The sequence below is a fragment of the Humulus lupulus genome, chromosome 2 (assembly GCF_963169125.1).
Source record: "Humulus lupulus chromosome 2, drHumLupu1.1, whole genome shotgun sequence".
In the NCBI taxonomy this organism is placed as follows: Eukaryota; Viridiplantae; Streptophyta; class Magnoliopsida; order Rosales; family Cannabaceae; genus Humulus; species Humulus lupulus.
This window is the reverse complement of record NC_084794.1, coordinates 113812228-113837592: the sequence shown is the minus strand read 5'-3', so window position 1 is coordinate 113837592 and position 25365 is coordinate 113812228. Positions and strand designations below refer to the sequence as shown.

General features: G+C 39.7%; 1 protein-coding gene across 1 annotated transcript; it reads right to left on the bottom strand.

The window, feature by feature from the left end:
* Positions 1–20882: 20882 nt before the first annotated feature.
* Positions 20883–24260, bottom strand: LOC133814624 (uncharacterized). Its single transcript, XM_062247561.1, has 5 exons — positions 23727–24260; positions 23568–23618; positions 23126–23480; positions 21933–23032; positions 20883–21794 (listed from the first exon to the last, which is right to left on the bottom strand). The coding sequence occupies exons 1-5, from the start codon at positions 24258–24260 to the stop codon at positions 20883–20885; spliced, it is 2952 nt and encodes a 983-aa protein (XP_062103545.1).
* Between the last annotated feature and the right edge of the window lie 1105 nt (positions 24261–25365).

The following is a 25365-nucleotide window of genomic DNA, read 5'->3' as shown; positions in this document are numbered from 1 at the left end:
AAGCTGGATTCGCCAGGTGTGAGCTCGCAATATCTAGAATACGTGTTCGCAACCTAGGCGCCGATCCTACAAAGCAGGCGGCAACCTCGAATATGGGTGGCCTCGAAGTCCTGCAAGTTCGAAAGACATACATCGGAGTATGTCTATTCTCGGGTGGCCTCGGATAAAAAATCCCGAGCTTGACATAAGTATGAGCTCGAAACTATCTGGCCTTGGAGAAAATAATACAACTTGAAAGTCAATCAGAGACCTGGGCTGGTACGATGCTGGCGATGTTGATTGTTGACTTCGAATATCTTAGTGAGTCACTTGGAGAGACGCAGTCTACATTTATTGTTGTAACTTCCCTATAATAAAGGGATATTTATTAGTCAGTTATACGCCCCCTGGTCTTCAGGGGACGTTTCCTTGAATATAGGAGTTACATGCTTTTAAAGCCATTAAATTTATTAATGTAACAGATAACCTCCCAGAAACGTGTGGGATAGTATCCTAAGACTTCCTCTATAAATAGAGAAGTCCTGTACCTTTGTAAAGGACCGAAATTTGGTGATCTTGAGAGAAACTCTGGAGAATTCTTCTCTGAAGAATTTCCAAAAATTTCCTAAGTTCTAATAACAAAGACTCGTGGACTAGGCAGAGTCAACTGCTAAACCACGTAAAAATCCTCTTTGTTTTATCGTATTTTTCTAGCCATAACTATTTACTGTTTACATGCTCTACCTTTCAAGTTGACGAAAAACGGCGTCAACAGTTTGGTGCTTTCATTGAGAGCCTTAAGCATTCAGTCCCTGAACAAGTTATGGCCGCAAACGATCAAAACATTCCTGAAGAAAACTATTCGAGACGCCCTGGGAAGCAGCCAATGGTAAACCCGGATGCTGAAGAGAGAAGCGAGTCCTCCGATTCTCGGGGACCACCAGCACCTCCAAGGGATGAGGATATGTACTACAATCCTGAGTGGTTCGTTCCCATTGTGGAACTTGAAAACCGGCAGCTAAAACATCAGTTGGCAGAAGCCAACGAGCGGAATGAGGAGTTGGCTAGGATAGCCGCAGAGGCTCAGGCCACTCAGCCCCCGCCTCCGCGAGAAAACTGAGGGACGTGCATGTTCCTCCCCGCAGGCCTCGTGGGCGTCCATGAAAAAATGCTGCCACAAGAAGGCCGGAACAACCTCCGGCACCAACAGAGCCATCCGCTCCCTCGAGACCCCAGAGAAGTACCCGAGCTAGGGCTCCGGTTAATTCAACTGCGGAGGTACCAGCGGGAACTGGGAATGACCGAACCCCTGCAAAGGCTCGGACTCAAATCCCTGGTAACACGCAGAATGCAACCAACCTGTCTCGGGCAAACTCCGGACCATCTAGGCCTCGAAATGGGAGGCAACCACCTTCACCCATACGCTTCCTGGCATCACCTATTAGATATCCTTCACCACCTCGCAAGAATGCTCAGCCAGTTTGAGATGACGAGGAGAGACGTGCGGGAAGGAGGCAGGGGAACAGAGAAGCCTTCAGGGAGCGAAGAGGTGCCCAGTCTACAAGAAGTCAAATGTCCCGGTCTCGCACTGCAGAAACGAGGCAGCATGAAAGAGACCCCTCTCGAAATAGCCATGCGACGAGTCTTACCAGCGACGACTCGGGAGATACTAGATCGGTCAGTATGTATGACCGAGGTCGAAAGAATACTGGGAGCCGCAAGAATCGCTCCGACCTGCGGGAACACTTGAATCAGAGTCGGGGTAATGTTAACCCGACAAACCTGGACCTGAGGGATCGCCTAAATGGGCGTAAAGATCCCCTGCGGAGGCGCGAGCCTGGAATTGTGATCAATGACAGCCAATTTCAGGCAAGACCCCTCACGGACCTGGTCCAGGAAAGAATTGATCAGTTGGAAAAGGCCTTCAGACTTTTGCAAAATGAGCAAGGCCAAGGTCGGCATGAGGACTCTGATGAGGAGCTCGAACCATTCGCTCCCCATATTTCCAATACCCCGTTTCCTCAAGGATTTCGAATCCCTCACGTCCCAACGTTTGAGGGAAAGTCCGACCCCTACAGCCATCTGAGTACATTCAATACCATAATGAGAGCAAGTAACGTGGGTTACGAGCTCAGATGTATGTTGTTTCCGGCATCACTAACGGGACCAGCCAAGAGTTGGTTCGAGAAATATAAAAGACACTCAATCACTTCTTGGGATCAGTTGTCTAAGGACTTCAAGAAGCAGTTCAGGGCCATGATGGGGGTTAGACCTAAGGCATAAACTCTGACTAACGTTCAGCAGCAGCCAGGTGAGATATTAAAAAGTTACCTTACGAGGTTTAACTTGGAAGTTTCCCGAGCTCGAAATGTTGATGACAGCAGTCATCTAATGGCTGTCCAAGCTAGAGTAATGCCAGGAAGTGCTCTCTGGGACGACATACAGAGAAAACCGGTGAGGTCCCTAACTGATTTTAACAAACGAGCGCAGAGGTTTGTCAATGTAGAGGAGGCGAGGTCAACACTTAACATGACCTCCCAGCCCATAACTACAATGATAAATGTAAACTCTGCCTCAACCTCGGCGAACCCACCAGCCTCAAAGCCTGCTGCGAAAAACCCTTCCAAGAGAAAGAAGAACGAAGGGAGTAACCCCGAGGTCGAGGGAGGAAAGAAAAAGAAGGGGGAAAGATATTTCTCCGTGTATAGAGTGTACACCGAGCTCAATGAGTCTCGGGAGAACATATACCTGGCTAATGAAAACCAGGTCCTCTTTAGACGTCCAAACCCAATGAGAAATTAGAAGTCCAAAAGGGACTCCAGCAAATATTATTGATTTCACAAAGACACCGGGCACACTACTGATGAATGCCGACAGTTGAAGGACGAGATCGAAGGATTGATCTCGAGAGGCTACTTTAGGCAATATGTCAAAAACCAGAATACTAATCAGGCGTCTACAAGCCAGAGGGCAGCTGCGCCACAACCTGCACAAAACAACAATTCCCGAGCTAGGGAAGAGGATAGGCCCCCTCCAATTGATGGAGAAGATGTGATAACCATCTCGGGAGGGCCTCATCCCGCGGGCATGGGCAGAAATGCCCAAAAAAGATATGTCAACGAGCTAAAAACTGGGGATGGGTCTCCTTATGAACCCGAACCTAGAGCTCCAAAAAGTCAAAAGATTGAATCCCAACCAATAACCTTCACTGAGGACGACGTGTCCCATGTTCAGTTTCCTCACCATGACCCACTGGTCATCACCCTCCAGCTGGCAAATAAGAGAGTTCACCGAGTTCTCATAGACAATGGGAGCTCAGTAAACATCCTCTATAAGGCAACTCTAGAGAAAATGGGACTCACTCTTTGCGACCTGAAAGGATGTGCGACAACACTGTACGGTTTTTCAGGAGAAGGAACCGCTTGCATGGGATCCATTGAACTCCCCGTAACCATGGGAGACTACCCCATCTCAGCAACCAAGATGATGGAATTCGTAGTAGTGGACCTGCCTTCGGCCTACAACGTGCTGCTCGGAAGACCCGCCCTAGCAGGGCTGGGGGCAGTCTCGTTTGTGAGGCATCTGGCCATTAAGTTCCATACTCCTAGTGGTATCGGGATGTTGAAGGGAGACCAGTTGGCTGGGAGGGAATGCTATAGCATCTCCCTAAGAGGAAAGAAACATACGAGTGCACAGGCACTCGTCATTATTCAAAACAAAGATGGGACAATCTTGGAGATAGATGAGGAGATCGACCCAAGGGTGGAGGAGAAAGCTGACCTCGAACCGTTAGAAGAGCTCGAAGAAATCAAGCTCGAAGAGTCAGATCCTTCCAAAACAGTAAAATTCGGGAAACATCTCCAGGAGGAAACTAAGTAGCAATTAATTTACTTCTTGAAGAAAAACCAGGATGTCTTCGCGTGGTCACATTCGGACATGGTAGGAATAAGTCCGAACATAGCGAGCCACGCGCTAAATATTGATAAAAGCTTCCCTCCGAAGCAACAAAAGCGAAGACAACTGGATGACGACAGAAAAAAGGCACCGAAGGAGGAGGTCGACAGGTTAAAAGCAAACCAGTTCATTAGGGATGCTTTTTACCCTGACTGGGTAGCCAATCCGGTGTTGGTCCAAAAGCCTAATGGGACGTGGCGAACCTGCATTGACTATTCGGACCTCAACAAAGCTTGTCCGAAGGACTGTTTTCCCTTACCGAGGATTGACTAGCTCGTGGATGCCACGGCAGGGTATGGACTGATGTTGTTCATGGATGCCTATTCTGGATATAACCAGATTCCCATGCATGCCCCCACCCAGGAACATACGAGTTTTATAACAAACAAAGGACTATATTGTTACAACGTCATGCCATTCGGGCTCAAAAATGCTGGGGCCACATACCAGCGACTCGTGAACATGATGTTTTCGGAGCAAATAAGGAACAGCATGGAAGTTTATGTTGATGACATGCTAGTCAAGTCTCAACTTAACGATAACCATGTTGATGACCTCGAAGAGTGTTTTGTCGTGCTCCGAAAGTATAAAATGAAGCTTAACCCTCAGAAATGCTCCTTTGGGGTATCATCCGGAAAATTCCTGGGTTTCATTGAAAACGCTCGTGGGATAGAGGCTAACCCAAACAAGATCCAGGCCCTAATCGACATGCCCTCACCTCGAAGACACAAAGATGTCCAAAGTTTGATCGGCAGGATGGCGGCACTAAGTAGGTTTATTTCGAAACCTACAGACCATTGTCTTTCGTTTTTCAACCTATTGAGGGGAGGCAAGAAATTTGAATGGACGGAAGAGTGCGAGATGGCCTTCCAGGAGCTTAAAAAGCACCTCGCAGAACCCCCATCTTATCAAAACCTATTACGGGAGAAGTACTATACTTATATCTTGCCACTACCGAACACGCAATAAGTGCAGTGCTCGTGCGAGAAGAAGAAAAGGTACAGAGGCCCGTATATTACATCAGTAAAAGATTATTGGGGGCAGAGTCGAGATACCCCTTGATGGAAAAGCTAGCTCTCAGCTTAATTCATTCATCTCGTAAACTTCGACCCTACTTTCAGGCGCACCCCATCCATGTATTGACTGATCAACCACTGAGGCAAGTCTTGTCTAAACCGGAGGCTTCAGATCGACTTCTTAAATGGGTGGTTGAACTCGGGCAATTTGAGATCACCTACCACCCGAGGACAACCATTAGGGCACAGACCTTGGCAGACTTTATAGTGGAATGTACTGGCATGACCAACGATGAAGTTACAACCCCAGCCCACGAGCTATGGAAACTTTACGTCGATGGGTCATCTAATGAAAATGGATCGGGGGCAGGGGTCATTTTGATTACTCCCGTAGGAAGCAGATTTCATTATGCCTTAAGATTCGACTTCAACGCATCGAATAACGAGGCCGAATACGAGGCTTTGCTGGCGGGACTCCATATAGCCAAAGAGCTCAAAGCTAAAGCAATACATTGCTATAGCGACTCCCAGCTTGTGGTTAACCAAATTTTGGGAGAATACTAGGCTCGTGGCACAAAAATGGCAGCTTACTTAGAAAAGGAAAAATCCGCATTGGAACATTTCAAGTTTTATGCGATCGAACAGGTTCCCCGAGAGCAAAACTCAAATGCAGATGCCTTAGCTCAGCTCGCTACTTCCACTGAGAATGATGAGCTAAATGTTGTGCCAATAGAACATCTCTCGATGCCTAGCATTAACGAGCCGGGGGAGGAAGACGTGTGTATGATTGATTCCGAGCCTACCTGGATGACCCCGATAGTCGAATATCTCGAGACCAGAGTCCTTCCAAAAGATCGGAACCAGACTCGAAAGTTAATGTATCAACTTCCCCGTTACACCATTTTGGATGGAAAGCTGTATAGAAGGGGACATTCCATGCCATTACTTCGGTGTGTGACTCCACCCGAAGCCAAGAAGATCATTGAAGAAATTCATGAAGGGTTCTGTGGAGACCATATTGGGGGGCATAGCTTGTCCAAGAAAATCATACGCCAAGGTTATTTTTGGCCTACAATCAAATCGGATTCTTTCGAATACGTAAAGAAATGCGATAAATGCTAGCAGTTCGCCACGATTCCTCGAGCTCCACCATCCGAGCTGTCCATGATGACTTCCCCATGGCCATTTGCGGTATGGGGAATCGACCTCATAGGCTCTCTCCCAACTGGAAAGGGTGGTGTGAAGTATGCTGTAGTTGATGTATATTACTTCACAAAGTGGACAGAGGCTGAGCTGTTAGCAACAATAACTTCCAAGAAATTCCTTGACTTTGTGGTAAAAAAATTTGTATGTCGAGGAAAATTGTATCCGACAACGGAACCCAGTTCGACTGCGACTTATTCACCAACTTCTGGGAGAAGAATGGAATAATAAAGAGTTTTTCATCAGTAGCTCATCCCCAGGCGAATGGCCAAGTCAAAGCTGTAAACAAAACTCTCAAGAGTTCGCTAAAGAAAAATTTGGAGGAAGCAAAAGGATGATGGCCCGAAGAGTTGCCCCAAGTCCTATGGGGATATAGGACTACAGCTCGAATGTCAACGGACCATAGCCCGTTCTCTCTGGCATACGGTTGCGAAGCTATGCTGCCTATTGAGGTCGAGATTCCTACAATTCGAACCCTCGCTTATGACCAAAGCTCGAACCACACTCAGCTCAAAGAAACCTTAGACCTGATTGAGGAAAGAAGAAACGAAGCTCAGCTAAGAAACGCTGCCTACCAACAATGAGCTACCAGGTACTTCAACAAGAGGGTTCGAGATCGAAAATTCGGTGTGGTTGATTTGGTGCTAAGGCGTGTATTTTTGGCAACGCGAGATCCGGCAGCTGGCGTGCTCAGACCGAATTGGGAAGGACCCTACCAGATAGAGTCACTCATCCGATCCGATGTCTACAAGCTAGCAAGATTGGACGGGAGCCTAATACCGCGAGCATGAAATGGTGAACACCTAAGACCTTACTATCAATAGCGTAGGAAGGATGTTGCCTGTAACCATGCTTGTCTATTTGTACTGTTTTGCCTACTTTTGGATTTTATCAAATAAAGAGTTATTTCGTCTGATATGATTTATTTTTGCAATCTCTCTTAATCTAATAACCTATGGTCACATTCATATGATATTAAGGGGGAATCATTGGTATATATATAAATACCACCAGCTTGAAAAATAAATTAAGATATACGAAATACATATAAGTGTTTGGATGTAACCAAATGTGCGAGCTAAGGTAATTTGGATATAACCGAATTATTAAAAACATAAGTGTTTGGATGTAACCAAATGCGCGAGCTAAGGTAATTTAGATAAAACTAAATTATCAAAAAACATATGTGTGGATTACAAACCAATCACGACCTTAAAAGGTTTGGAGCAAACCAGCTAAAACTAATCGACGATAAGTTGGAACACAAGTCCACTTCGAGTTAAGTCGAGATCGAGGCTAGAGTATCTTATAAAAAATAGTTTCGAACTCATAACCTCGGAGAGATAACCGAGGACGAGAAAAAAGTAACTAAAAAATAAGATATAACTAAACCATTTGCATTACACACCATGCAAGTACTTTCGGGTTCATGGTTAAAGTAATATCCGACCTTGACAAATAACGAGATCGGAAGCGGATAATTCGAGCAAACTGTGCATGAATGCATTGAACCTCGAGCCTAAATCCAAACTATGTTTGTGCGAATAAACAAACATACGCGATTCTTTAATATAAAATGTGCATTATATTTCGAACCAAGAAATGTAAAGCATAAGTATTAAAAGAAAAGAAAAAGATATTGTATCAGCCCTACGGGCATAAAATAAAGCAGTTACAAAAATAAAGGGACGCAACCCCGAGGTGAGATTCAAGAAGGAGCAGTCTCCTTGGCCTTCTTAGCACCAGCAGCACTAAACTCCTCAGGACAAATAGCATGACTATCCTTCTGAGCAGCCTCCCGAGCAGCCTCCTCCGCCTCAAGTCGAGCATTCCACTGATCTACGAGCTTCGCCTCGAGAGGACCTAGGAAGCTGGTATCGAGGTCAGCATTGTTAGCCCAAATCTTGTACATGGCTTGATCAACCACTTTGTCTTTATTCTCTTTGAACTCGTTAAGAAGGTGGGCCTTTTCATTTTCGATTATCTCGAAAGTGGCAGCTTTCTCCTCCTCGAGCTTGGCATTAGCTTGCTCCAGCTCCGCAAGACGAGCCTTCACCTTTTCAAGCTCTGTCTTCGAGTCCTTGAGTTCATCAGCCGTTTTAAGCTGGAGATCCCTCGACTCCTGGGCCAAAGACATGCTCGTATGCACCTCATTGGTCAGCTTATAATTAAGCTGTGCCGAGACGACGAGGGCCTGAAACACAAAGAGATTGAATTAGAACATAAGCCAAGACATAAGCAATTAAAAGTAGAGTGCAAAAATTACCGCGGTAGTAAGTTCAATACTCTTATCATAAAGAGTATTGCAGTCTCGGGCCTTGTTCACAAACTCCCAATGACCAGCGCCGAATCCCGTAAGACTCTGACCCACTCGAGAGAGGATATCCGAGCCAAGTATAGGTCTGTGGGCCCCAGCGGTACTATCCAGCACGAACTCATCAACATGAGGTCGGGCCGGCGACAGGAGTGGCTTGGAGGTTGAGGGTTTCTTCGAAGGTTGGCCGAGTGTTGGAGGAATTGTAGCTGGAGGAAGCGCGACAGGTGCGGTCGAGACGGATGTGTCGACCTGGGCATTCGGGTCCCCGGCTGTGCTCGCAGTAGTTGGAGCTGGTGGAGTCTTCTCGGTGTGCTTGGGGATTTTAGAAGGTCGGTCTAACCTCCACGAGCCTCTCGGGCGCTTACTCTTTTGAGCTCCCTCGCCACTGAAGAGCACGGCGTCAAGGTCGGAGTCCATAGCACCTGCACAGTTGCAATCAAGGTTTAGCATGGTGCTAACAAACTTAGAAGATATACAAAAAAAAAAAAAAAAAACAAGTGGAGAAAAACCTAACTGGAACTCTCCTCTGAGCTTGAGCTCGGAGACCATGAAATTCCCCCATCTTCAGAAGAGGCGGGGGGAGTACCTTCCCTATATGTGGATGTCAACCTCGAAAGGTCCCTATAGTCATTGGTCCCGTATTGGACGGCTATTCCGTTCCATACCTCATTTAGGCTATACATAGTATCGTATTGCCCGAGCCAGCTATCGAACCTATGAACCCTTTCATCTACCCAAGTCCACACATAAAAGTGGTTCCTATCATCTTCGCACAGGACTAGCCTATCGGGTTTGTGCTTTAACAGGGTGGGGGACCACATTTTCCAGCTTAGGATGACTGTACCTTAATCATCCGAGCCCGAACTCGAGGCTTCATCGTTGGGCTCGTTCCCTGATTGCGGGCTCCTTCAGCGAACTGGCGGCGGGGCCCTCACCTCTCTCCTCGGGGGGAGGATGCCTGTTGGCAGGGGCACGAGCTCCCAGCAGTCGTATTTTTTATTGGACCAGTCCGAGGTGCACTGGTCATTTCCCAAGAGCCCGCAAGCTCGAAGTTTACCTTCGTCCAAAAGGTATGAGAGTGATCTCCTGCCATAAGGGAGTTGGAGTAGGATCTCCCTACGCTCCTTCATCTCGGCAGAGGGAGTGGGACAACGATAGTTGGCTGGAAAATAAAATACATTTCAACTAAGTACAAGCCTATAGACAAAAGTTCGAGCACAGAGTTAAAGGAGGTGGGGTACTTACGGATCCGTCTGAACGAATAGCATCGCGACGGAGACAGGCCGTCCGTCCAGAAGAAGGCCTTCTTAAAATCAGGAGGATGATTGGGAAAATCCTCGAACATCTTTTTCTCCTTCGAGTAGCTCAAGAGGTAATAGAAGTCGTCTCCTCCCCGAGATTGGGAGGGATTGCTTTTCAAACAAAAGAGATATAGGATCTCCGCTGGCATTGGTCCTACCCTCTTCAGCTCGTGGTATATCGACCTCAGGGCAGACAGAACCCTGTATGAATTGGGGTTGAGCTGGAATGGAGCCAACCCAACGAATTCCATGAAGTCCTTGAAGAAAGACTTCAAAGGCAGTATCACTCTTGCCTTCATATGCTCCTGGCTCCAAGCCACATACCTCAGCTTGTTGTCAGGATTTCCATCTCCTGGGGCGTAGCAGCTTCGCTCGCTGGAAGTAGGGGCTCGACACCTCAACGAGCCTGACAATCTGATACCATGAAAGGCCAAGATATCGTTTATCTGACCTAGCGAGGTAACCGAGCTCCAATAGTGCTCGGCCTCGAAAAGCTCCCTCCTTGGCTGCGAATAGGAAGAAATCGGTGATTGAAGAAGAGGCTGCAAGTATAGTCCCACGGTCTCGAGCAAGCTGGTGGTCTTTTGCTTCTTTGGCTGAGAAAACATGCAAAAGCAAGGGTTTTCTGGGATATCCTCTGGTTTTCCTTTCTCTTTTCTTTCTTTCCTCTGATGAACGTAAAAGTAAAATGAGGAAGATGACTAGAGCCTTATATATAGACAATCAGAGGTGGAAAAAAGGGATTAGTCCAAGCCATTGGTCAGGATTCTTATCAAATCTGACGGTCAGGGACAAATGACAAGATGGCGCCGAAAAGGTGGCCAGCGAACAATTGTGGGCAGGTTTCCAAGGTACTCGAGTACCTTGAATGAGCAATACCCAACTGGCACGTGTCCATACTCGAACATGTGTGACGGTGCAGTTCCCGATGAAAGTAGTTCAAAAGTTTCCTTCTCATAGGATTCGAACAAATACTATTGAGGGGGAAAAATGTTACACCCAGATTTTGAGCCTTGAGAATTGTGATCTCGAAAGCTGGATTCGTCAGGTGTGAGCTCGCAATATCTAGAATACGTGTTCGCAACCTAGGCACCGATCCTACAAAGTAGGCGGCAACCTTGAATATGGGTGGCCTCGAAGTCCTACAAGTTCGAAAGACATACATCGGAGTACGTCTATTCTCGGGTGGCCTCGGATCAAAAGTCCCGAGCCTGACATAAGTATGAGCTCGAAACTATGTGGTCTTGGAGAAAATAATACAACTCGAAAGTCAATCAGAGACCTGGGCTGGTACGATGCTGGCGATGTTGATTGCTGATTTCGAACATCTTAGTGAGTCACTTGGAGAGACGCAGTCTACATTTATTGTTGTAACTTCCCTATAATAAAGGGATATTTATTAGTCAGTTATACGCCCCCTGGTCTTCAGGGGACGTTTCCTTGTATATAGGAGTTACAAGCTTTTAAAGCCATTAAATTTATTAATGTAACGGATAACCTCACAGAAACGTGTGAGATAGTATCCTGAGACTTCCTCTATAAATAGAGAAGTCCTGTACCTTTGTAAATGACCGAAATTTGGTGATCTTGAGAGAAACTCTGGAGAATTCATCTCTGAAGAATTTTCAGAAATTTCCTAAGTTCTAATAACAAAGACTCGTGGACTAGGCAGAGTTAACTACTGAACCACATAAAAATCCTCCTTGTTTTATCGTATTTTTCTAGCCATAACTATTTACTGTTTACGTGCTCTACATTTCAAGTTGACGAAAAACGGCGTCAACATTTTCTTAATAGCGTCAATTTTTTTTTTTAAATAATAAATTTTAAAGGTATGAAAAACATGTAAAATTATTTACTACGTAATTTTGCACTTCAAATTTTAAGAATGTGTGTCAATTTTTTTTTAACTATTTCTAAGGAGTTTAAATGGAAAGATATGTAGTGAGAAAAAATCACTTATAGATAAAATCACCCTTATTAAATTTCTAGCTTCTAAATTTTAAAGTATGTAATTTTTTATTAAAATAAGAAATGAATTAATATATAAGTGATATATTAAATATTTTAGAGGTATAATGAATTTTTTTATTTGTTATTATTTAATGAAAATGTTTATGTCAATTTACCAAAATAATATATTTGATGATAAATAATCAATTAAAATTGGTGTAAAGAGATAAAAAAAATGAGTGCTATTTTATTTATTTATTTAATAATATATGACATTGAGGATTTATGTGAGCCATAAACTAATGGTTGGGGATCTATTTGCTAAAAAAAAAGATTGGGGGACCTAAATGATACACTTGGTAAAGTTTGGGGACCTCAAGGGCTATTTACCCTAAATATTATATATATATATGTGTGTGTCCATAATAATGGAGAATCACTAGGTTACATAAAGTTAATTATCAACATTAATTCATTATCATATTTGTGGTACTTAATTTTTCTAAATCATATTTATCTGTATAAATAAGATTCAATCTTCATTGAAATAAATAATACATAAAAGTTTCACCTCTCTTCACAACTCTCTCTATTACTCTTTCTTTGTCTTTTTTTTTATATTTTAATACTTTAGTATTCTTACTAGTTTTATAATGTAATATATGTATTATAAGACAAACATTGAATAATCACATAGGACAAAATTGTGCTTTATGTTTGTTTAGATAGATAGTTTAATTGTTACTTTCATTCCCACTTCATGAGTCTAACTAATTAATAGACTTATAGGTTCATGAGTCTATAGTAAACATATATTATTCAATGATAGTACATTGAAATCTTCATTGCCAATGCATATCATGTAGTTATCAATCAAATATGCAGAGTCACTGTTAAAATATTTTAAACATTGTAAAGATTTCATATAGATTGTATCATATGGGAAAATAAATCATATAGATTGTATAAAAAAAATAAGAAATAAGTAGTTCTCTCTTTCTCTAAATATTTTACAATTTACAATAACTTAAAAGCTATTCAATTTAATAAATTATATTCCACAACAAAATCTAATTTTTTTTACATATATATATATATCATCATACATTAAATTTTTAATATTCACACAAAGTTCTTGTTTATATACCAACACTAAACATCATCTACCATGAATATGCCTAGGAAAAAGAAATAAAAAAATCAACCATAAATATGTTTATTATCACTCTAATAAAATAAATAAAAAGAAAATAATTTAATAGCATTCCTTTGCAAAAATCCAAACTTAAAAATTAGATACATATGATGAGGTACATAATAAATTTGAATGTTAGATGATTATTATGTATTTTTAATTTTGATTTTCATGCAAATAATTATATTATATACTAGGTAGAAGCAACATATAATACACATTTGTTTAGTTTCAAAACTGTAAACATTGTCTATAATTTTAATAAAAGTTGATTAATTTTTTTAAATATATATATAATAGAATGAATTATAGTTCTATAGTACATATAAATATTTATATCAATAATCTCTACATATATAACATCTAAACACAATATTGACATATATATATATTTACATGACTACCTGACATATATATAAAATACAATAATATTTAAAAAGAAATTAATAATAAAAATAAAATAACAATAGAAAAAGTCATAGTGTAGACTGTAATATACATGCATAAATTATTTTTAATTTCTAATGTATCTGACAATATCCTTCGGTGAATTTGATGAAGAAAAATATCTCCAATAACTTGATAAAAAAAACAATCACACAAATTAATAAGATAAACAAATTAATATGTATGCCTTTATTATTTTTAAATAAATATGATATAATTATTTAAATTATCATAAAATATCTTTAAAATATCATATTTTAATTAATTTATTTATTTATTTTTGTTTAAGTTTATGTTTGTTTTAGATTTTGAATTTGGCAGTGACAACAAAATATTATATATTATATGTTTAATTTAATATTAAGTTTAAGTTTAATTAAATTTTATTTATGTTATAAAATATATGATTTTATTATTTTTTAAATAATTGTTATTGTAAAATATCTCAAAAAATCTTATTTTAATTTGTTTAATTTTATTGAAGTTTAATGCATGTTTACAATCTACCGTTAAATATAAAAATATTATGTTAAATATAAGAATATTCCATTAAAGTTAACAGAAAAATTAAAAAACCATTAAAACAAAAAAATTTCCGTTATCTACACACTTATTATATAGAAGAGGTATTTACTTTATATATACATTATTTATAGATAATTAATGGAACTATATGAATATTAATACTAAATAATTTACAGTATTGAAAAATAAAAAATATGTTGTTTTGAAGCTTAATTTATAAGCGCTTGAAACAACTTATTTTGAAGCTTATTTTTTATATTTTAAATTATTCAGATTTAAAAAAAAAATTGATGAAAGATCTTAAATAATTATAATGTAAATCTTTATATAAAATAAATATATTATAATTTTTTCACGTAGTGAAAAACAAAGACGCCCCTACAAAAAAAAAAAAAGCATGCCCCACTATAATCGTCCCAGAATATATTAATACGATTATCTCTTCACAATTATTTCTATCATAAGGATAAGACCAAAATAATACTATCAAATTGGTTGGAGCCTTGCTACATCTTTGCACTGAAAGATTCAATATTTAGTTTCGCTCAATCATCATTGATCGCAGTTGATAATGATAGACTAATTTTATAAGCCAAAAAAAGAAAAAAAGAAAAAGAAAGTGTTGGAAGAAATTAATAAATGAGATTATATATAAGAGAGGTTTCTAACTACTTATTTTTCTTCTCAAATAAAATAGTGCACGCTTACCCTTAATTTCATTAAAAAAATTGCGCGTCATTTTTCTTCTTCCGAGTGCTGGCAAAGACTAGAAGGTAAATACTGAATAGAAAACTGTGTTTTAAAGATCATGTGATCTTCAATATTGAATTATGTCTTGTCCTTGTGTTTATGAACCTATATATGTATGGTTATATATATGTGTGTGTGTTTATGAACTTATTCAATTATTTGGTCAAACTTGAAGTCTTTAAACTAGTTTTTTTTTCCTTATTTTGTTTTCTTCTTAGCAATGTTGATATACAGTCAAATGCAAAGTTGCAATAAAAATATGTTTCCATTAATGCTTAAGAAGAGAATTTGGCATTTTCTATACTTTTGATGGTCCCAACTGGTTGTTTTTTCTGCATATGGAAATTGAGAAGTCATCATCAAATCAGATGAATTAACATAGTGATTTCTCAACTTTAACTCAAAGAGTAACATGAAATTTGTAACTCTAACAAAGAGAGATGGGTTTTTGGGTTACAGCAAAGAAATTTTATGGACTAAAACAATAGAAGAGTCTCAATCCAAATATCTTAGAATTTCCCAATTTCCTCATTTTTTTTAAAAACAAGATTTTCTCTTTGGTTCTATTATTATGAGAGTGACTTGGGTACCAATCCTCATTTTGCTGCTACAATTGCACCATCCCAAATTCTTCATCCCCTTTTATCCTAATTGTAATCAAAATACACCACACTTTTTAAGTATAATTTTAGACACCTAAAAGAAAATATAATCTGCCATTTTCTTAATTAATAACAACATAAGAGTCTCAATCTAAAAATTCTGGATGACTAATTCCCATTTGCTATAGATGCACAATCCCGAGTTTATCATCCCCTTTTATCTCCTTCCCAATTAAAATGGACCATACTTTCAAGTACATTTTAATGCACCCAAATGAAAATGCTAGCATGCTAGGTAACCTTTTTCTTTGTTATGTTTTGATATTTAATAAATGATATTTGCAGTGAAACTTTCCCTACAATAGAGACGACACTTTTTTTCCTTTTCAAATTTCCAAATTAAGGAAGAGTAGCTCAAATAGATTTATTATAAAATATAGAATAAATAATAGAATATGAACAAGAATAGAAATAGAATAAATAAAATTTTATATGAGTAAAAAAAAAATTATGTGTGTATTGGAATAATCTTTCTTCTTATTTTTAGATAGAATAGTCATTCTACCAAATAGATTGAAAAGTCATTCATTAGAATGTCATGCCAATGCTTTATAAAGCAACCAAACAAATGGATGAAAAATAATACTCCCAACTAAACAAGGTGAAATGCATTTTCCACATTATCTAAACTAACCTTAAATGTTTTATTCAAATATGAGAACATTCTGTTGGGTTGTTGGTCTTCTCATAAAATAAATAGATAAAAGAGAGAACATGAAATGCTAATTATGTTAATAAATTGTCTTCTGCTCCTTCCAACAAGTTGGTACCTGAGAAGAGAAGATGACTTTGTTAGTTGTTTCTTCTATTGTTTATAGTTGGCACCCAATCCACCGAGACATCGACATTTCTTTTTAAAGAAAAACTCAGATTTATATCTGAAGGCAGTCTTATCATGGGATTTTCTATGCCTCTATCGATTGTTACCAAACGCCCTTAAAAGATAACGATGAAATTGAAGTTCAAGTCAAATTGTCTAAGTAATAATAAGACTTTTTTTATTAGTATATTACTATTATAAAAATACCTAATTAATGATACATATTTTTCTATTTACACTATTGGTACAAAAATAAACAATTGTAGTACACAAATCATAAAATAATGAAGGTTTAATTAATGAAAGTCATATATTAAATCTTTCCATATATAAAATAATATCATTGTTATTAATCGCATAACAATTTAATAAAAAAAAATTGTTTAAACAACAACCAACACTGCCCATTTATGTATTTAAAATTGCATAAGAATAAATAAAAACGTGGTTGTAATCTAAAAAAAACTCCATGGCATTTAGTGACTCTAGGTTGGCAGCAAGAACCTGAAAAGATTTATAATAAAAGACCAATAAAACAACTAAAAAATATAATAACCTCAAAGATTTAAAATCACCTTGAAAAATAAACTAACAGGTTTATGACAATGGGTAAAAATAAGCATTAAAGAAAAACAAACAATAAAATAAAAATGTTGCAAAAGCTAATTTGATTTATAAACTAATTGTTGACTGGTTTTATCGTCAACTTTCACATAGTAATAACTGAAGAGTTGTTTTGTGTGTAAAATTCTAAGTGGAATCTTTGCTGTTAATAATGAACCAAAAGCAGAGAAATAAATGTGGTATTAAATGAAAGAGACATTTGTTTATAGTGATTTGGCCTCAAAAAGATGATCGACATCCAATTTAGTCAAGAGTATTTATAATGAACTTTGAACCAGTAAGAACAATTACACAGAGTTTTGATTCTGTTCTTGAGTTAGTAACAACAATAGAGTGGGAGCTCTTTAGAAGTTGAACATTTACTAACGTAATGACCTACACCTTTTACATTTTGATTTACAGTATTTATAGCCATGGAGATGGGAAGAGCTGACAATGGCAAGTTGTTTCAAAATCTGGCACACTCGGATGAAGATCACGTTTCTGTCTCTCTAAAAATGGCAATCCAGAGTGTCCTTTGTATGAAGAGGTTGTGTGCACATTTCGGTGTTGAGGGAGGCTCGGGCGACGAGGGCCACCAGCCAGCAGTGAGGGCCACCAACGACTGGCGAGGAGTCCATTGTTCTTATGATTGGCGACGACCTAGTGTCAACGGCAACTGGGCCTAGACAGTTGAAGGCCAATTGAGTCGTGCAATTGGAGAAGTATATTCTTGTTGATGAAGTCATTTCTGCCCAAGTGTCGAGGGAATGATGAGGGTCACTCTCTTAGTAAGCGATGGTGATTGTCGTATCTTGTCACTTCACCACTCATTTTGACACGTCATCAGCTACGCTGGCTGCCATGTGGCTATACCGAAATCGGGTATAACATTTGCCCCACATGGTGGCTTCACATTTGCATAAGGTTGACTTGAATTTGTGAGGTGCGGTCTTCTCGCTCTAGTCCGTTACTTTGCTGCCTTTGGGCTATCCAGATTTGGGATTCTTGAGTTGATGAAGCCATTAGGTGGAAAGGATGAAGTTGAGGCTCTTCGAAAAGCCACTAACTTTGTCTATTGCTGAGAGGAAGTATTTCGATCACAACAGAGAGGTGGTCTGCCTCCCAAGTGATTTGGCTTCACGTGGGGGCTGATTCTCGTCAGCAGCTTGGGCGCGATATGATGGTATGTTGATTTTCTAGAGCAGAGGTAGCTTTCAATTCTCGCAATTCCATCAGCCTGGCGACAACACTAAGGCTACTTTTGTGTAGCCACCCCCATTCAAAAGTCCGTCAGGGTACAAGTTGCGTGCCCCACATGCTTGGAACCGAATGGTTTTCACACTACCATGCACACTTTTCCCTAAGATTTGCTCAACATTGATTGCTCTTCATTGCAGGAGTTGGTTGCCATTCCATTTTCATTTTTTGACTCGCACTCGTGCTCCAGTTATCTTCTTTGTGGAGAATTTTTGGTAAAACATGGTGCTTGGTGGGGAGTTGGTGCTCTGGTTTCCTTAAGCAATGATTTTCTCTAGCTCTACCCAATAGCAATTAATTAATAGGCATTTGAATCCCTGTAGAACATGGTCTTGTAGTGGTGCTGCCTTTCACCGAGGCATTTACTGTTCTTAGTGGCACCATTTTAGAGATGGGACGGTTCCTCAACCCGTACCTGCATGTTATGGTCCATTCTCAAGGAATCTCACTTTCAACAGACTTTTACCGTAGCAAGTCACAGAAGCAACTGGAAAGATAAAGTCTCTATACTGGGCCTAATGTGATTGGCGACGTGAGGTCCATTCACCAGCGGTGGTGCCATTGGGAATTGTCTACTCTTGACACTTTGGAACTTTTCCTTTTTGGGAATCATCTTTAGCTCTGGAATTTGTTTTTCCTGGAAAATATTGGAGGGTCCAACTTATTGAGTCCTTGCCTCAACGGTGCTAGGGAGCCATCTAGGCGCGCCTTTTTTATACAGTGGCGGGGGGCTTAGCACAAGAAGGGAGACATCAAATTCTCCTCCATTTTTGCCTCCTTCCCTCTCGCGTGGCGCCATCGTCTACCCCATCTTGTCGAGTTCAAGCATATTGCCGAGTCTACCTCTTCAAGTTCCATCTTTGTATTGGTAAGCTTTCTACCCCCTTTCTCTTGTCCATTAATTTCACACATTTCATGTTTTTTGCTTTAATCCCATTGAATACATGAGCCCTAGATATTTTCTTTGGCAATCTCCTCATTTCTTGCTAGACCCACAAAATTGGATTTAGAATTTGTTGGACTTGGTGGATTTGTGATTGCCCTTGCCGAAATTGCATTTTCAAGTCCCATGGGTTTGCCGTAGAGGGCTATGGTAGAATTTGGGTGCTTTGGACGAGTATTGCTTTGAATCGGCAATGGGTGTCGATCAGGTCATTAGGTCTTCACAAGGATCGATGATGGTGGAGGCTTTTCACCTTAGGTGACTAAGAATCGCTCCTCAGCGAGTGGCAGTCTCGCCACTTGGGAAAACATCGATGGGGTTTGCTAGCCCGCCATCGGTGATGGCCACTCACCATTTGGGTCGATGGTGAACGGAGGCCCCGACGACTGCGCCAACCATCCTCCCAAGGGTTGGCAGACATGGAGCCCCAGACATTGTGTCCCTGGAACATTGCTTTTGCTAAATGATTATTTGCTCAGTGTCACCAACTACTTCTAGAAGGTGCCATTTCAACTGGCTCCCAACACCTACGGGGTCATCATTCGGCTCAACGTGTTGTTTAGAAACATGGGTTGGGAACCTCCCATGCCGCATGATATTCACTATCTAAATCTCCTTCAATTTAACCCAAATAGGAAGAACACATGCTTATATCACCTCCGCGCCCAGAATAGTGTGCCAAATTTGGTTATTAGTGAAAAGTCAAACAGTGGGGAGTATGCCTACATATAGTTATTTACCAAGGGTATCAACTCTCTCCACCATGTTTTCAAGAAAGTTGGTAAGTCACTTTACTCTTGGTTCTTAATGAACTTTCATTTTCGCAGATTTAGTGTATTGTCCTCGCTGATGGGTTTAGGTGCCTTCGCCAATGGCTATGGGCAAGAGATCTGCGTGATCAACGAGGGTCAGCCCACTTTCCTTTTCTTATCTTATGCTAACATACTTGTTGTTTCTTCCAAGTACCCTTGTTCGCCCAACTACATGGCCTGGTTATGAGGAGCATTTGGAATATCTCCAGAAGCGGGTCCTCGTGGAGTACAAAACTGCTTACTACCTTCTCACTGATGATAATTTATGGACCTATGGCTTTTTGGCAGTGCATTAGTCATTGAATCAGTCTAGACCTCCTCCGCCTGTTTAGTGTATCATCTTGAGGGGTCTCCCAGTTGTTCATGATGAGGTCGCTGATGCCGGGGAGATTGAAGCCTCAGCCAACCATGGTTTGGCTCGTGGACCTACTGGAGACGGCGAGCCCCGCCCCATTAGCGACCGGCTAGGGAAGATCTCTGATATTGCCCAATAAACTCGTAAGCGGTCGCAGTAGTAATCAGGCTATGTCGTATCCACAGAGAGGTAAAATACAAGCAAAAAGAAAGATTAGTAAATTAGAAACAAGAAACTTTGAAATAATGTAACTTTGAAAAAGAATATTTTTTAAACACTAAATAAACAAATTGAAGAATTAGAATCAGAAAGAAAATATGGATGTCACAAGTTTCATTCATGAAAATATATGTATATATATATTAATAAAATTGATTCATTGTACTCAACTATAATTCTACACCATTAATTATAGTTGGAAAATATATATAATAAAGTTCACCTTAAAATATGTTCTTAATTAAATTATACTAACTTCTAATTTTAAAAATTGATCATATTATATACCTTAGAGCGACAAAATACCAATTGCAGAATATAGTAAAAAGTATATAATATAACAAATATTTTAAATTAAATCAAGAGTCTAAATTACATAAGAAGAGCATGACTAGACTTATGTAAAAGACACCAATAAACTTAGGATAAAAATTAGAAGAAAATAATTTTTCTTTTTATCAAGAAGAAAATATGAACTTCATTGAACAAATGAACAATACAAATAAGAGTCAAAGACTCAAACACAAATAGGAACACCTGCCAACTACAAACCAGACCATATAATCAGCTAATTACATTGAAGATGTCGTATATACACTTGGTCTTTAACAGACAGCTGACTATTGGACACAATGTAAAGCCTATATTTAGTTGTGTATTTTACTTCCTGTACTAGATTCACAACAGTTAAAGAATAACCATCATGAAAACACCTATTCCTATTTCTCCAAATGCTGTATATGACAGCAACAAAAACCATATTCACAATAGCAGCTGATACTCCACTCCGAGTTCTAGCCAGCCACACCATCCAGCTATTAAAATCAAAAGGCCAAGCAACGAACCCCAGCCATTCAAAGATCCTTTTAACCAATAGTTTAGAGAGAATGCAGTCAAAAAATAGATGAGAATGACTCTCAGGATATCTCTCACAAACCAGACAGATCAATGTTGTCATATGAACATGCAGCCTACTGAGACTGTCCCTTGTTAAAAGCTGAGAGTTTACCACCTTCCAAAGCATAAATCTGTGTTTAGGAAGGATTAGTTTACTCCAAAAAGTCCTATAATAATCAACCCTTTGCTGGACTAAAAGGCTGTTATACAATCTTGAAGACTGAAACTTCCCTTGCGCACCAGCAGAGAGAATAGCAGCATGGTTAAAACGATCTTTGAGATGACAGAGCTTCCTCCAATACCAGCTACAATATGCTTTCAGTTCATAATTCCAGATATTGACTCTTTTCAGATAAATGGAATTGATCCATTTAACCCATAACAAATCTGGTTTAGCAGATATAGCCCATACATACTTTTCTAAGACTGCTCGATTCCAACTAGCTCTGTCTTTGAATCCCAATCCACCATAGGCTTTGGGGAGGCAAACCTTCTGCCAAGAGGGGATGTGAATCTTGCTTCTCTGCCCAGATGTGCCCCACAGAAAACCCCTACAGAGCTTTTTGATTTCCTTGATTATGGTCTGAGGCAAAACAAAAATGGTCATCCAATAGTTTCGAAGCCCAAGCAAAACATAATTGATTAGTTGTATGCGGCCAGCAAAGGAGAGATGTCTACTCGCCCAGTTCTGAATCTTTCAACGAAATTTCTAAATAATGACCTCACAATCTTCATGTCTCCATTTGGTAGGCCTCATGGGAACCCCAAGGTACATAAGAGGAAAAGTACCTTCAGTCAGATTAATTTCATGGGCAATCCGAGTTCTGTCATTGCTTGTGACTCCACCAAAAAATATATGAGATTTACCAGAGTTGATTGAAAGCCCTGTAGCAGAAGCAAATTCATCAAGAACCTCCTTGACACTTCTAACAGCTGAGAGAGAACCCTTACAGAATAAAAGCAAATGATCTACAAAGCACAGATTAATAAGCTTGAGACTTTTACACATAGGGAGATATCTAAAGGAGGATTTAAGCGCTGCTAGTTGTAAACTTCTTGTCAAATATTCCATTATAAGGACAAACAACAGAGGTGACATGGGATCACCTTGTCTCAGCCCTTTTTCTCCCTTAAATTTGCCTTGAATTCTTCCATTCATCAGTAGTGAATAGGAAGTATTCTGAACACATGACATAACCCAACCTATGAATTTCATAGGAAAGTTTAGAGCTTTTAACAGGTCCTCAAGAAACTCCCAATCTACTGTGTCATAGGCCTTACTTAGATCAATCTTGATGGCACATCTCGATGAAGTAGAAGTCCTCCCATAGTTTTTTATGAGATCTTGAAAAATCATTATATTATGGGCTATAGAGCGACCTTTAACAAACGCTCCCTGATTTGGCTGTACAAGATCAAGGAGAACAACAGCCAGTCTCTTACAAATCAATTTAGCCATACACTTGTACAATGTAGAGAAGTAGGCTATGGGTCTATAGTCAACAGCCCGTGAGGGGTTAGCTACCTTAGGAATCAGAGATAAGGTTGTTTCATGAAGCTCAGATGGGAAATGACCTGTTTCAAAACACTGAGTTATTACAGCACAGACCTCATCCCCTATATCATGCCAAACAGCTTTAAAAAAGCCTGAACCAAATCCATCAGGTCCTGGAGATTTGGTAATAAGAATGCCAAACAAAGACTCCCGAATCTCCTTCTTTGAAAAAGGTTTCAGAAGCTTCACTTGCTGCTCTACAAAAATCTTAGGACCCATCTCAACATTCTGGACCTTTAATCTGCCTGTAGCCGAGCTAGGACTACCTAAAAAATATATGAAATGACCCACAAAATGAGAAACAACTTCTGAGAATTTGTCAAATAATTTGCCTTCTTCTGTGATGAACGAGACAATACCTTTTTCCACTTTACGCTTCTTTAAAAAAGCATAAAAGAAGGAAGTGTTCATATCCCCCTGTCTCAGCCATGTTATCTTGCTCCTCTGGATTAAAAAACTATGATAAAGCCTTTCCTGAACCGAGAAGGCTTCAGCTGCTATCCTCTCAACTTCCTGATAACTAAAAACATGAGGGTAAGCTTGAGCTTGCAATTGAGCTTCTTGGTATGTCTCTTTAGCCTTATAATAGTTAGCCTTCAAATCACCAATTATGTCCTTGTTAAAGGTTTTCAAACAGTGTTTGAGTCTCAGCAACTTGAGAAATATGGCTTTGATACCAGTGGCTCTAAGCGGTGACCTCCAGCTATTTAAAACCTGATCACAAAATTCATGGTGCTCTGTCCAATAGTTATAGAACCGAAAAAGCTTAGACCCCAACTTCTCTTAAGTCTGAGTTCTAACAAGACAGTAACAGTGATCTGAAATGGCTTCCCATCTAAACATTGCAGTGGACTGAGGAAACAAATCAAGTCATTTCTCATTCATAAGAACATGGTCTATTTTTGAGTAAATTCTAGATGTACCATTTTGGTTATTAGTCCAAGTAAAATATGAACCAACACTTTTTAAAGGCTCAACATGAGCACCCGCAAGCCACCTAATGGAATCAACCAATTCTAAGTCTGAAATAGGCTTACCTCCCGATCGGTCTTTGCCTGAAAATGGGGCATTAAAGTCCCCTAAAATTAACCATGCTTTGTCCATAAGAGTAGGCCTTTGCAACCCTTCCCAAAGACTTCTCCTACCTTCAATCGAATTAAAACCATAGACAAAAGTAACACCAAAAGCCTGCTGCACACCAGCCATCTTCACCAAACAATGAACAAATTGATTAGATTCCTCTATAATATTGACTTTAACAAATAACTTTCTCCAAACTATCAACAGTCGGCCTTCAATAACTGAACTTGTGTGAAAATCCCAATTCAGAAACTGAAGTTCCATTAACCTACTTATTTTGTTTCCCTTCATTTTAGTCTCTAAAATACCACCAACTCCTATTTTATTACTACTACAAAGGTCACTAACAGGGCTATGTTTATTAGAACCATTAAGCCCTCTAACATTCCAACTCAAAATATTACAGTTATCCATTGGAGGAAACAGAATTAGATTTACCTTCTTTACCACTCACCATTGGCTCTTGAAGCACCAAAAACTTGTTTGATTTCTTGTTCTTTTGACCTAGGTTTTTAGCATTAATATCTGACCTCTGTCCTTCCTTAGTTGGAACAGCAACTCATTTCGGAGTAGGCCAAGGTTGGCTAGCCTGATCTCCTTTTTCACTAGCAGCTGAATCCTCACTATTAGGCAATAAAGTCTCGACTGGGTTGACATGAACCTTGCCATCGTCTGAACTTGCCTGAGTCGCAAGCTTCTCCAGCTCTACATCCTGAAGTCCTTCAGTTCCCCAATCCTTTTTCTCTATATTAGTTATAGGCTCCTTCATAACCCACTGAGTATTCTTGTCCTTCCTACAGTCTGTCATTGAGTGACCAAAACCAGCACAAGTCTTACACTTAATCGTTAACCATTCATACTCAACCCCCTGCTCCATGATTTGGTCATGTTCATTGATATATTGTATACTTTTCGGAGGGTTATCAGTAACTTCCATTTCTACCAGTATTCTAGCAAACTGAATACGTGAACGCTCCCTTGTGAATTTGTCCACCATTATTGGCTTGCCAATTGTACTCACTAGGGCACTGAGACATTTACTACCCCAATATTGAAGCCCAAAATCTTGTAGACGAATCCAAAGTGGAATAGATCGCACAAGTCGAATAGCACTCAGATCTGTCGTCCATGGCCGAACTATTACAGGTTTCCTATCAAAATGAATAATGCCATTTTCTAGAACATGATCCCTTGTTGCATCATCATTGAACTTGACCATAGTTAAACCCATAGTCATTCTTGCTATCTGAGCTATCCCAAGATGACCCCAAACCCTTTTTATGAACCCTTCACATACAGCCATAGGTGGGTTAGCACCTAGCACCATGCAGATGACTGCCGAGCTCCAATTTGTGGATTGTATTTTGACCTCCTCAACATCAACTCTAGCAAATTTCCGTCCCTCCCTATATAATGGTTTAGAGAATTCAAGCTTCTGGTCCGAAAAGGACAAATTACTTGCCGTGAAGGTTTGCCATTGTCTCTGAGCTGAAGCCTGAAAGTCTCCTTCATCCACATT